Source organism: Notechis scutatus, chromosome 2 (genome assembly GCF_049901735.1).
Source record: "Notechis scutatus isolate UNSWTSFEM ecotype Mainland chromosome 2, rNotScu1.2, whole genome shotgun sequence".
NCBI lineage: Eukaryota > Metazoa > Chordata > Lepidosauria > Squamata > Elapidae > Notechis > Notechis scutatus.
This window is the reverse complement of record NC_142010.1, coordinates 142124753-142137451: the sequence shown is the minus strand read 5'-3', so window position 1 is coordinate 142137451 and position 12699 is coordinate 142124753. Positions and strand designations below refer to the sequence as shown.

Below are 12699 nucleotides of genomic sequence, written 5' to 3'. Positions count from 1 at the left end.
CCCAACTTGGTATGATGGAAGAAGCCTACAAAAGGAAGGATGAATGAAGAAATAAATTCAGTTGGAGCCTGGGGAGAAAAAAACAATCCCCCCCAATGCATCCCAGCAGTACGGGCAATTAAGCTGCTATTTTTTTTTTTTTTTTTGGACATTTTCTGATGAGAGATTTAAGTAAATCACATAAAGAAAAGTCACCATAGGGACTTACAGGCAGGTTCTAATGGCTTCGGCATTTAGAAATGTGGATGCGATTGTGATTATGCTAAAGCTATAATCACAAGATGCAAGATTAAATTTCTTAGAATTCTGCTAAAATTCCTCTTGCCTAGTGAGCAAGAAAGTGTGTGAGAAATACCCATTGAAATTTCAGAAGTCCAACAAGTATTAAGTTTATCAGAAGAGTCTATTCTGTCCTTTCTGTGCATCTTGAAGAAACAGATGGATCATGAAGGGTCAAAAACAGTACAATGCAATATAATATAATTAGATATACTGTGTCATTCTAGTTACGTTCCATGCATGCGTATACGCCGTATTGCACATCATCTTATGTAGAACTCAAATCACTTTCACATTTTGCATTTTATATATTTGATAATAGCAGGATCTTTCCAATAGCTGAGTTTGATACTGACAATCTAGTGAAATAGTGCAAGTAGTCCTTGATTTATGACTGATCAATTAATGATTATTTGAAGTTACGACAGAAAAGCTACTTACAACCTGTTCTTAAAGTTACAATTGCCATCTCCCCCTCCTCCTTGGTTAAGTGATCAGATTTTGGCCAAATTACAATTGGTTGCAGTGGCCCATGGTCATGTGACTGTGATTTTTACTGGTTTTCAGCAAAAAATGCCACTTGGATATGCAGGATTCATTTAAGGACTGTGTGGTTGGCTTAACGACCATTTGATTTATTTAACGATCATGATGACTCACTTTATGACAATGTCACAATGGTTATAAAATTGAGTTTAGTCATGTGGCAACTCGACTTATAACTGCAATGACATACAACTGCAATTCTAGGTTCCAGTTTGCTCATAAATTGAGGACTATAAGTGGTTTAATTCTCCCTAATACAGGTAGTCCTTTACTTACAACAGTTCATTTAGTGACCATTCAAAGTTACAATGGCACTGAAAAAGTGACATGTCCATTTTTTACACGACCATTGCAGTGTCCTCGTGGTCACATGATCAAAATTCAGACATTTGGCAACTGGCTCATATTTAGGACCATTGCTGTATCCTGGGGTCATGTGAACACTTTTTGCAACTTTTTGACAAGCAAAGTCAATGGGGAAGCCAGATTTATTTAACTGTGGTGGTCCTAAGTTAACACCTGCAATGATTCACTTAACAACTGGGGCAAAAACTGCCATGCTTGGCAACAGAAATTTTGGGCTCAATTGTGGTTGTAAGTTGAGGACTACACCTGTACGTTGTCATTTTTTTTTCAAGACGGCTAAACCCACCCCCTCTTTTTAATGTCTTCTTTATCCCTCTTCATTTTTAACACATTTGTTTTGGTTTTCCCAGATCGCTCTGGGATCTCCGATGTGGATGCCGTTGAAATTCTTCAGGAGTCTTTAATCCGGGCCTTGAGAACTCTAGTAACCAAGAAGCATCCAGATGACTCCACGCTTTTCCCCAAGCTGCTTCTCCGTCTCCCCGACTTGAGAACTCTCAACAAGCAGCATTCAGAGAAACCTCTTGCCTTCTGGATCAACCCTTAATTCCAGCACATCAATCTCATAAAGCCCCCTAAGACTTTTAAGGAGAGGAAACACACACACAAAAGAATCCACCATCAAGTAAATTTACTGCAGCGGACTTAAATGTTGCTCTTTGGGAAATGACCGTAACGATGAAATAAGAGGTGTAGAAAGGATACGACAAAGGCAGGAAGCCCCTGGCCCCTGGCCGCTTGTTGGAGTAGATCCAGTGAGGAGAGAAATGGGATAAAGGAGGAAGGATGCATTTCCCAGATAGCGCTCTCCACAGCACAATGCAGACTGAAGATCATTTACATGCCAAGAGAGATCAGGCAAACAAACTGGACGCATCCGTTGTTTCTAAACTGGTGTGGGTGTGTATACACACGCATGCATATATTCACACATATATTTCCATACGGTGTTGTTTTTGAGGCTCTACCCTGTATATAAAAGCACCAGCTACATTGTACATAACAGTAATCTTTTGAGGGTGGGGCAAATGTAGGACCACCTGGTAAGGCAGTTACTCCCAAACCCAGCTTCCTTAATCTGCACGCTAGTGTAGCCCAAATCTCAAAACTTTTTTTTCCTTTTCCTTTGTTAGCCTCTGTTCCCTTGCTGCTGTTCTCAGAAAGTATGTATGTGTGTTTGTGTACACACACACCCACGAAAGAGATTTTACTAAGTAGATGGTCTCATCAAATAGGAACTAGAACTACTCAAGTTTTCCACCTCCACCCCCACCTCATCTCGGCAACCGATTAAGCAAAAGCCCCCATTCTCTGTCATCTTGTCAGGTATGAGTGCCTAGGTAAAATACAAAAAGGTCTTCCACCAGTTCGTGGCGGATTTGGTCTCCGTTCTCTGTTGCGCCTATAGCAAACTAAAGAGAGGCTGTAATGGAGGAGAAAAGCTATGGAGATAACGTCAATTGATTGGAAGTCTAGTTTCTCAGCAAGTGATAGGGAGTTGATGGTTGTTGGAGCCACAGGTAGCCCTCGACTTACAACAGTGCATTTAGTGACCGAAGTTAGAACAGCCCTGAAAAAAAAGTGACTTAGGATCATTTTGCACACGACCATTGCAGCAGCATCATGGTCACATGATCAAAATTCAGATGCTTGGCAACTGGTTCGTATTTATGACGGCTGCAGGATTCTTGGGTCCTGTAATCTTCTTTTGTGACCTTTTGACAAGCAAAGTCAATGGGGAAGCCAGATTCCCTTCGCAACCACGTGGCTATCTTTAACAGCTGCAGTGATTCACTGAACAACGGTGGCAAGAAAGGTGGTAAAAACAGGGCAAAACTCACTTAACAAATGTCTTAACAGCAGAAATTTGGGGCTCCGTTGCGGTCATAAATTGAGGACTACCTGCACTGGAAGAGAGAGAGATTTGGATCAGCCGGTCTTCCTTCCAACTCTATAAGGTTCAGCTTTAAGGAAGAAAGGGCCTATAAAACTCCGAAGACTTTTCTGCTCAGGCTTTTCTGATTACTTCTCGGCTTTGGTGCTTTTTTATATGTTCCCTTTAAAGGGTGAAGTTTGAGATATTTTATCCTAGAAACCCTCGGCCTCTCATTTCAATTCCAGATCCCATTCCTTTTTTAAGGATGGGGCCAAGAATCCCAAGCACTCTCCAAGTTGCCTTTCTTATTCTATTCAGCACTGTCTTCTATTTTAGATTTCCCATAGAAATCCAGAATTTATTGGCTAATTCACCCACTCATCAGTAGACTGCCTTCCTTGGGGAGTGATGTGTTCTTTGCACTTTATATTACCTTTTTTTTTTAAGCAACCAGATTCTGTGCCAAGCAATGTGTAAATTATGACCTGAGTAAATTATTCAACTTAAACAGATGCCATATTTGTTTATTTTGTATAATTTATTCTGCTTCCACTAGTATGGACAGTGAGGGTGAAGGTGGCACTGGAAGCTATGTTGAATGCTGAAGTTTCATCCTCTCTAAAAAAAATCTCTAAAAATTCTGCTATGTTTTTTCTGGATTTCTGAGACTGTACATCACAATGGCACATCTCGAGCAACATGTATATGGTTAGGAGCACCAAAGGGTCACATGGGTGTGTAGATTCAATTGCACTCTCTGGATTTTTAAAAAATTATTATTGTTATTTATGCCCGATTGTGACACAGCATGGAGAAATGGCTCTGATGTGTATTTGGGGCTTTGGATTTTGCTGAAGCCCAACCTTGAAAGAATAGAAAACGTATTTTCCCACGACAAATAGAAACAGAATGAAAGTGGAGATGTTCAGGATGCTAACTTCTATAACCCCAAATTCTGTGCCCACGAACAAGATGGAACTGCAGGATGCATGGATTTAATAGACTTGAGCGCTCTTAGCCCTTGAGAACCTAGGAACTATTTTCCCCCATATCGAATTACAGATTTAAAAGAAGAAGCCGACCTGTTGGGATGTTTTTAAAAGACTTGGAGATGACCAAAAAAAGAGAGAGAGAGATGGGGTGGGGTGGGGATCCTGGACTCCCTCTTCTCTCCAGTAGGATCTCCCAGTGTCCCTGTCTGGTTGTGGTCAGCCCTGCCTGGTTCTCTACATTGATATATGACAGGCTTTCCATCCCATTTACAGGAGTTCTCATAGCATGTTTGAATCACCCTCCTGTTGCATGATGTGGGGAGTATTTGGTGTTCTTTGCAGGGTGGGAGGGACACTTGCTGCTGCTGTTCAACACTGCTTTGAAATGAAACCAAACGTTGCACTTTTTCTTAGAGATGTATGTAGGAACGAAGAGTCCCCTCCCTAAATTGAAGTATATTTGCTGCAATGGGAAAATGGAGAGGGGTTTATTTGCTGCTGCTGCTGCTGCTGCTGGGAGTCCAAAAGGCTCGTTAAAAGATGCTGGCAAGGCAGAGAAAAAGAGAGAATTTATTTTTTGTCTAAAATTGAAGTGCAATAAATAAATGAAAAAGAGAAATAAAATAAATATTTGCTAACAGTACAAGCTTTCTGTCCTTCTTGTCATCAGGAGTTAGGATTGTGTCCAAAAAAAGGGCCTGGAATTATGGAGAAACTTCCTAACAGTGAGGACAATTAACCAGTAGAACAGCTTGCCTGCAGAAGTTCTTCATCACTGGAGGTTTTTAAGAAAAGACTGGATAGCCAGTTGTATAGACTCTCCTGACTGAGCAGGGACAAAACGAATTCTGATGCTTGAAGGAAAAGTAATGACGGAGGCCCAGTATTTGTCTTTGCTATGAAAAGCAGTTCCTTTGTCCAGCATTCTGGAATGTGTATTTGTAACATGTATGCATTGAGAAGATTTGCATTGGAGATATTCCTGGCCATTCCAAAAATGCAGTGCCTGCTGTTCTCCTGAGCTAAATAGAAGGAACTGCTTAAGGTGGAAGTATTAACATTGCTAATAATGAATTAGTCTGATTTATTTCAGTCCTTGCTCCTCCATATCCTGGGGTTTTCCTTCTCTGGAGATTTTCCCATGTTTTTTTTTGAGATCATATAAGCAATATATTTATTAAATTTTTATCTTTTTTTTTTTTTCATTTCTAAAAATGTCCCAAAGCGGGATTTATATTGCATTTATTTTAGGCAAGTGGTTTTATGGTCTGCAGTTAGCTTTTTTTGTAACTGTAATGGCCTCTATTCACCACCAGAGGCCAATGAAGGCCACAATAATATTCCTTTCCCCTTCGAAGGACTTTTGTAAATATTATACACAAATAGAATACTCTTAAATTCATAGACTACTTCAATGGATCCCAGGCACTTGTCTATTGTTACTGCTACTTATCTGTGTGCCTCCATTTCTGCTGTGTTCTCATGATGCAATGGAGGCTCATCCTCATGTCCCATTGACTGTGGTATGGAAATGGTCTCTTGACCATTTTATCTCATCTCCAGCCTGAAGCACAGCCAACTTACAATTTGTCTTTAGCTGCCCAGATTGAAAGCACTAATGTCCCTCTTCTCCCAACACACAGGTGCTTTTTCAGGAGGCAACTGGACTTTCTCTTGTTTTTTCTTTGAAGACATTTCACTTCTCATCCAAGAAGCTTCTTCAGCTCAGACTGGATGGCGGGGAATGGAAGGATTTATATTCCTTGCAGAGAGCCGGTCATTTGCATTTTTTAAGAGAGTCATTGAGGCCGCTTGAGGGCTTATCCGTGTCCTCAGGGTCACCTGAGTTGTGCAAATGGGTGTGGAGCCTTCTTGGCTGAAGGATGTTTTCTGCCCTGCACAGGCTGTTGGGATGCTAAAAATCTATGGAGTCTTTATAAAGAAAAAAAGATAGTCCAGTTGCCTCCTGGAAAAAGCACCTTTGGGACAACTATGACCTGGATAACTGAGAATCTCCATAGACTTCTCCAAGCAAAAGTTTTGCTAGGCACGTGATCTACAATGTCTCTGACATTAGTGAAGATAAGGTTAGGCTGGAATCTGCCCAGCAACTACTCTTGGTGCCAAAGGACAAACAGTATCCCCCTCCATTTTCTAGGCACCATGGCCAGTTTGGCTTGGGCTGCTGGAGAGATTGAATCATCTGCTTCTTGAGACATTGCCTCCTACATCATGTCTGATCAGAAAAAAGTGGGCTCTTCATATGTGTGTGTTCAGAAATAGTCTCAGTGGTATGTCACTGGGCAGTAGAGGTGTATGAGGAAGAACCGTCCTCCTCATGCTTTGTCCTGCTGTTGCTGTGAGTGGTACCTGGCTCAATAGTAGTAACTGCAAAAGGGATCTTGGAGTCCTTAACGATGAGCCAAATTGTGCTGAATCTGCAAAAAAGCTAACACAGTCCTAGGCTACATTAACAGCGGTGTAGAATCAAGATCACACAAACTGTTAATATCACTTTTTAATGCCTTGGTAAGCTCACACTTGAAATATTGCATTCAGTTTTGGTTGCCATAATATAGAAAAGATGCTGAAACTCTAGAAAGAGCGCAGGGAAGAGCAACAAAGATGTTTAGAGGACTGGAGGCTAACCCATATAAAGAACGGTTGCTGGAACTGGGTATACCTAATCTGATGAAAAGAAGGACTAGGGGAGACATGATAGCAGTGTTCCAATATCTCAGGGGCTGCCACAAAGAAGAGGAGCCAAGCTATTCTCCTGAGGGCAAGACAAGAAGCAATGGGTGGGAACTAATCAAAGAGAGAAGCAACCTAGAACTAAGGAGGAATTTCCTGACAGTTAGAACAATTAATCCGTGGAATAACTTGCCTCCAGAGATTGTAAATGCTCCAACACTGGAAGTTTTTTAGAAGAGATTGGACAACCATTTGTCTGAAATGGTATAGGGTTTTCTGCCTGAGCAAGGGGTTGGACTAGAAGACCTCCAAGGTTCCTTCCAACTCTGTTATTCTGTTCTGTTCTCATCCATTGAGCTACAAGGAGAATCAGACAAAGTTCTTGTCTATTTCATTCCAGCTCCTACATATTACGAATTAAAAAAGGGTACAAAGGAGCAAGTGACTGTGTCTGGTAGCACCTAGAAATAGCACATAAACTGGTGGTGGAAAAGACAAAACAGTGCTGTCCTGTCCCCTAATAAGATGAAGGAATAAGTATAGCTGATCGAAGAGAATATTTGTCGCTCAGGGTTGAATTGTGGGGTCTGTGGTGCTCTCTGAGTTTGTTTCTTGCAACACTGATGAAATTACCTAGCTTGGTAATGAAATGTCTAGAAGCAAACAACCAAGCAGAGAAAGCATCAAGGACCTCACAAAAAGTGTAGTCGTGCAAAATCAGCAGAGGTTGAGGATAGAATCAGAAACACCCAGAACTTGATTTTCTTTCCTGGTTTAAATTGACTTTCCGTGCAGTTGCACAGAACAAACAGAACTCTGTTTGGTAGGTGCTAATATACTCCTAATCTGCTTTTGTTTTAGGACTAGCTCTGCTTTTGTTCTTCCAGATGTGTTGGCCTATAGCTCCCATCTTCACTGGACATATTACTGCGGTGATCTGCAACACAGAACAAAACATACAGAGTTGGGTGAGGTTGTCTCGAATCTAAGGACTAAATATTGGCATCCTGGAAAATGAAGACTAAATATTGGCATCCTGGAAACTGAGCCATGCCTTTTACAGTTAAAACAGTTTTGCCTCCTTCTGTTATTGCAGTACACACACTCTATGGTATGACCTGGGTTCCTATTTCTGCACACATTCATTGCCCATCAAACCCCAGAAGTCCAATCTAGCCAGACACGAAGCTTGTGTGTTTGCCCAGCTGAGGACATAAAGCCCCTTTCCTCAATAGGCCTCTTGTTCCTTGGCTGCTTAGCTTGGTTCTGCAGCCCCCAGCATCACCTCAGCTTGCGGTAACCAGCCATCTACTTTATTTGACTTGAGACTTAGCCAAAAGGTCTGGACAAGGCAAGAACTGTTAAGAGTTTGGGAGGTGGTTGGAGAAGGGAAAGAGAGAGAGAGAGGGAGAGGGAGAGAAGTTCCTCTGATTTGCGATCCGGTTACCAGAGCTTACCTTCTCTCCCCTCTTCTAGGCCTCATTGCACACTGTAGGGAAGGATAGAACAGACGTGTGCCTAAGGTGTAAAGCATACTACAAGGAGTCTATTTTCCAAGATCCTTCCAAAAGGGACATCTGAATAAAAGCCAGATCTGCAAGGTTCCTTGTGAGTTTGATAAATGATCTATCGGAAAACACCATAACATTGCAACTCGTATCTCTCTGCATAATGATGTATTAGCAATTACTGATGCTAGCCATGTATTTTCATGGATATTTTTGACGTTTTAATAGGATCCCCTTGAAATCACCATTAAACATACTGTACATCATACCTGTCTCTTCAAAGTGCTAATACTATTCCAGACCCTTGAACACTTGAAAAAGGTTAAATAAGCCAAAAGTTTCTACGTGAGTTCCACTCCGGCTGTGTATTAATTCTTTTTTCTCACTGCAAAACATATGGCACAAACTCCTAGAGCTGAAAGAAGCTGGAAAGTCTATAAACATTGTAAACATACATGGTACAAAATAGCCCTTTATGACTAAAAACAAGAATATAACTGGATTTACTTACTGGATTTCATCACTAAAGTTAACTAGTTTCAATGTTGAGCTGCTGCTGATACTGTAATACATGTTAAGGCAGCATCCTATACTCACTTTATACTCATACTCACTTTGTTTTGAGTGAGCTAAGTGATTGGATTTTTTAAATCACTGCTGGCCAAATTGGACAGGTTTCCACCTTCGTGCTAAACCATAAACTGATTTATAAACCACAATTTCTGGGTTATATCAAGCCGAAGCCAAACCAATAATGAGAGCTTAGGTTGAACTCAAGCAGCCAGGCTTATGGCACGTGTGGGATCGCATAAGGGATGGATTTGCACATTGCAGTCAGTTGTGATTTGCTGAATAAGAACTGGTCAGCTCAGAGCACAGAGAACTGAGCCATGTTAGAAGCAGAGGTGGTATTCAGCCAGTTCTGACAGGTTCTGGAGAACCGGTAGCAGAAATTTTGAGTAGTTCGGAGAACCGGCAGATATCACTTCTGATTGGCCATCTATTCTCTGCCTCCCGAGCCCCAGCTGATCTTCTTTTGTTGCCCTGCACAGGAGAATGGAGCTGGAAAGCAGGTTAGTGGGGTGGGGAGGGAATGGAGATTTTACAGTCTCCTTCCCCTGTCATGTTCACCAAGCTACGCCCAACAAGCCATGCCACACCTACCAAGCCACACCACTCCCACCAAGCCATGCCCAACAAACCATGCCACACCCACCAAGCCACACCACTCCCATCAAGCCACGCCCACAGAACCAGTAGTAAAAAAAATTTGAATACCACCACTGGTTAGAAGTCACTGTGAGTTGAATTAAAAGCTCAGAACTTCCCATTCTTTGTAAATTATTTGCTCTAAGCAAAACATTGACACTGTTAGTCTTACAACAGGTATGTCCAGACAGGAAGATACCCAAATGAACTAAATATATTTTTACTGTAAAGTTATAGTAATAGAATATTGTAAGTCTGAACATATATTTCTTCCTTTCACCTTCATGGCCCAAGAAACTGGGGAGGGGGTCCCTTCTAAAATACTTGAGGCTCATCTGCCCCTTATCAGTTCCCTCCGCTCTTCCCACTGTCTCTTATTACAGCTGGATAAGCAGGTAACTTCTTAACATAAATTATGGAAATGGACCAAGCTATGCACTTCAAGGCCATCTTACTTATTTTATTCCTGCCTGGTAAACACACTGTACCATCAGTTTTTGATCACGCTTGGTAATATAACTTCGTCTGTACCCACTAAACTATCATGGTCACCTCCCAGAATCCTTTGAGACTTCAACACTGCAAAGGATGCTGTGGCTAAGCTCTTGGATCATTAGCTATATGAGCCATGCTGGAAGCAACACCCAAAGGCGGAGAAATTGTTTCCAGGGAGGTTGAAATAACAGATACTGTATGCCCTCAGAGACTCCAATGGAATATCCTCTGCCATGTTACAGAAGCAGGAACATGTAAGGATTGTCAGTCTCCCAATCACCCAGTCAGTTGGAAAGCCTCAGATTGACTGTGGTTGATTATAACCTGGGGCCACAGGAAAGATAAACGAGAACAACCTGCAAAAGTGGGCTTGCACAAAACAGCTATTATTGTGCAAGAATGATGCAGCAATGTGCAAATAGCCATGGGGGTCAAAGAGAGCAATATATAGTCCCCACTTAGTGACTGCCTCATGTAATGACCACTTTTTCAACAGTCATAAAAAAATAATTTTAAGTCTGTAGGTCCATAAAGCAAAGCTGAAGTGAGATCATAAACACACACATGCTTTCACTTCTCAGCTGTTTTATTTAGTGACTGACTTACCACTCCCCAGTTTGGGACTCTAAACAAGGACTATCTATATTCAGTTTGTCTTTTGAAGCTTTAGAAGGACAGCATCCATGACAATTTGTCTGCTCAGGTTGATCTTAAGCTTTATAATCTCAGGCAAGGTGAAACTCTTCTTCCAAGCCTCAAGATACACTCCCCCTGCCCTCCCTTTGTTACAGCCCTGCTGTGACTAGATGATGATTTTCCTCCTGCTGGTGGGAGAGCAATATTGGAGGAATCCACCAGATGCTTTACTTAGTAGGTCCAAAACCCATATGCACTGAATCCCTACCACAGGGCAAAATCCATATACACTGATTCCCTGCCACAAGCCAGAGCGGGCTCAGTTGGGCTTGATAATTGGCTAGGTAGTGTCATTAACCCAATAAACATGAATTTGGGCAAAAGCCGGCAGACAGTAAAGGGGCCCAGCATGATATGGTCCATTGGGTTGCGAAGAGTCAGGCAATACTTAGCACAACAAAATGGGGACAAGAAAATTGTTTGTAGTCTTGGAAGAATGATCCTTCCGGGTTCAGTTCCAAGTGGGAGAAAAGACTGGAACCATGGAGGCTGTTTGGGAAGATGGTTTAATGGTGGACAGGACCACATGGCCTGGAGCTCCAAAGTGAAAAGGGTGATTACATAATACTTCAAGGTGAAGGAAAAGATCAAGAAGAAGGAGGAGGGCTGAAAGTGCCTGGTTTTATACCCTCTATTGAGATTTGAATTTGAGCTTGTATTCTGATTGGTTGTCAGACACCCATGGGGCCATGCAGGGGAACTCAGTAGGCTGTCCTGAGTTCCAGGTTTGGTTGAGCCTTGCTGGATGATGATGTAATAAAAAGGGCTTTGGGCAATTGCTATAGCTTTACCTGGAGATCTTTGTTATGTAAAATATTCTGGCCCAGGCCTTAATGGCCCACCCATTAACAAAGGTGGGGGTGAGCTTCTGCTTCTGAGATGAGTTTCTGCTTCTGAGTTTCTACTCTTTTTAGGGGAAATATTTTGTCTTTTTAATATTTCCTAGGATATTTCAATTTTCCAGGAGTGGGGTGGGTGCTAACTTCCTACAGTAGTTGATTTTCTGCTGACTCGAGGGTGGGTGGAGAGTGCTTGAAATAGGCAGAGGGGAAAAGCCCTGACAGAAAAAACAAAAACCGAAAGACACTTGTAGGAAGTTAGCACCCACCCCTCTCCTAGAAAAATGAAATATACTGGGAAATATTAAAAAGGCAGAATATTTCCCCTAAAAAGAGTAGAAACTCAGAAGCAAAAACTCACCTCAGAGAGGTAGAAACTCACCCCCCCCCCTTTGCTAATGGGCCATTAAGGCCTAGGCCAGAGTACTCTACATAACAAAGCCCTCTACCCATCTCACCACCTGGCCTGGGAAGATTGCATCAGCCAACACTCAGGTGAAGCTGTGTGGTCCAGACAAAGTCTACAAAGTTAGTTAAGACTAACTTTGTCAGACCCTTGGGAGTCTGACAGCCAGTGGGATACATTTCTTGCACAGGAACAGGAAACACTAAGGTGGAGCCCAACAGAGGTTATAAAACTAAGGGTCTCTCAGCATCTCAGCCCATTCCTTCTTTCTTCATCCAAGGCATGTGGTCCTGCCCACCATTAAACCATCTTTCCAACCAGCCTCCATGTTTCCAGTGTCTTCCCCCCCACTTGGAACTGAACCTAGAAGGATAATTCTTCCAACACAGTTTCATGTTCAGCAATTTAGCAGGCTTTCTCTGTTTGTAAGGTACTTCTCATTCCAAGCTAGATATCTATTATTTAATCTCTAGTTCTTTCAGATAAGCCTCCAAGTGTTCCCTTCTGACGACTGTAGTCATTAAGCCTTGATGGGGGGAGGCTAATTCTTCCCCATGGCTTTTCTTCACACAAGGCCTTTTGCCATCCAGAGCTGGAGGCCCTCTGTGTTCCTTGGCCTTTTAGAAACAGGGCCTTTCCGGAAAACAGGGCTTCAATATCGGGAGGTCAATCCAGGGCAGCCAAGTCGAGAGGAAGGACCAGAGTTGTGGTTGAATGCCTGATGCTTTTTTAAAGGCTGTGGTATTACTTCTGGCACCTCCTTGCTATGGATTAAAATAGTCTGACTTTTTCT

At 42.2% G+C, this 12699-nt stretch overlaps 1 protein-coding gene across 4 annotated transcripts in view; it reads left to right on the top strand.

The window, feature by feature from the left end:
- LOC113416195 (nuclear receptor subfamily 1 group D member 2-like) overlaps nucleotides 1-4697 on the top strand; it is a 61952-nt gene extending 57255 nt beyond the window's left edge. For all 4 annotated transcript variants that reach the window (XM_087956437.1, XM_026673951.2, XM_087956436.1 and 1 more), the window contains exon 8: nucleotides 1542-4697. In XM_087956437.1, the coding sequence (XP_087812563.1) occupies nucleotides 1542-1738 (197 nt within the window). In that variant the 3' untranslated portion in view covers nucleotides 1739-4697. The remainder of the gene's footprint in view (nucleotides 1-1541) is intronic.
- Nucleotides 4698-12699: the final 8002 nt, after the last annotated feature.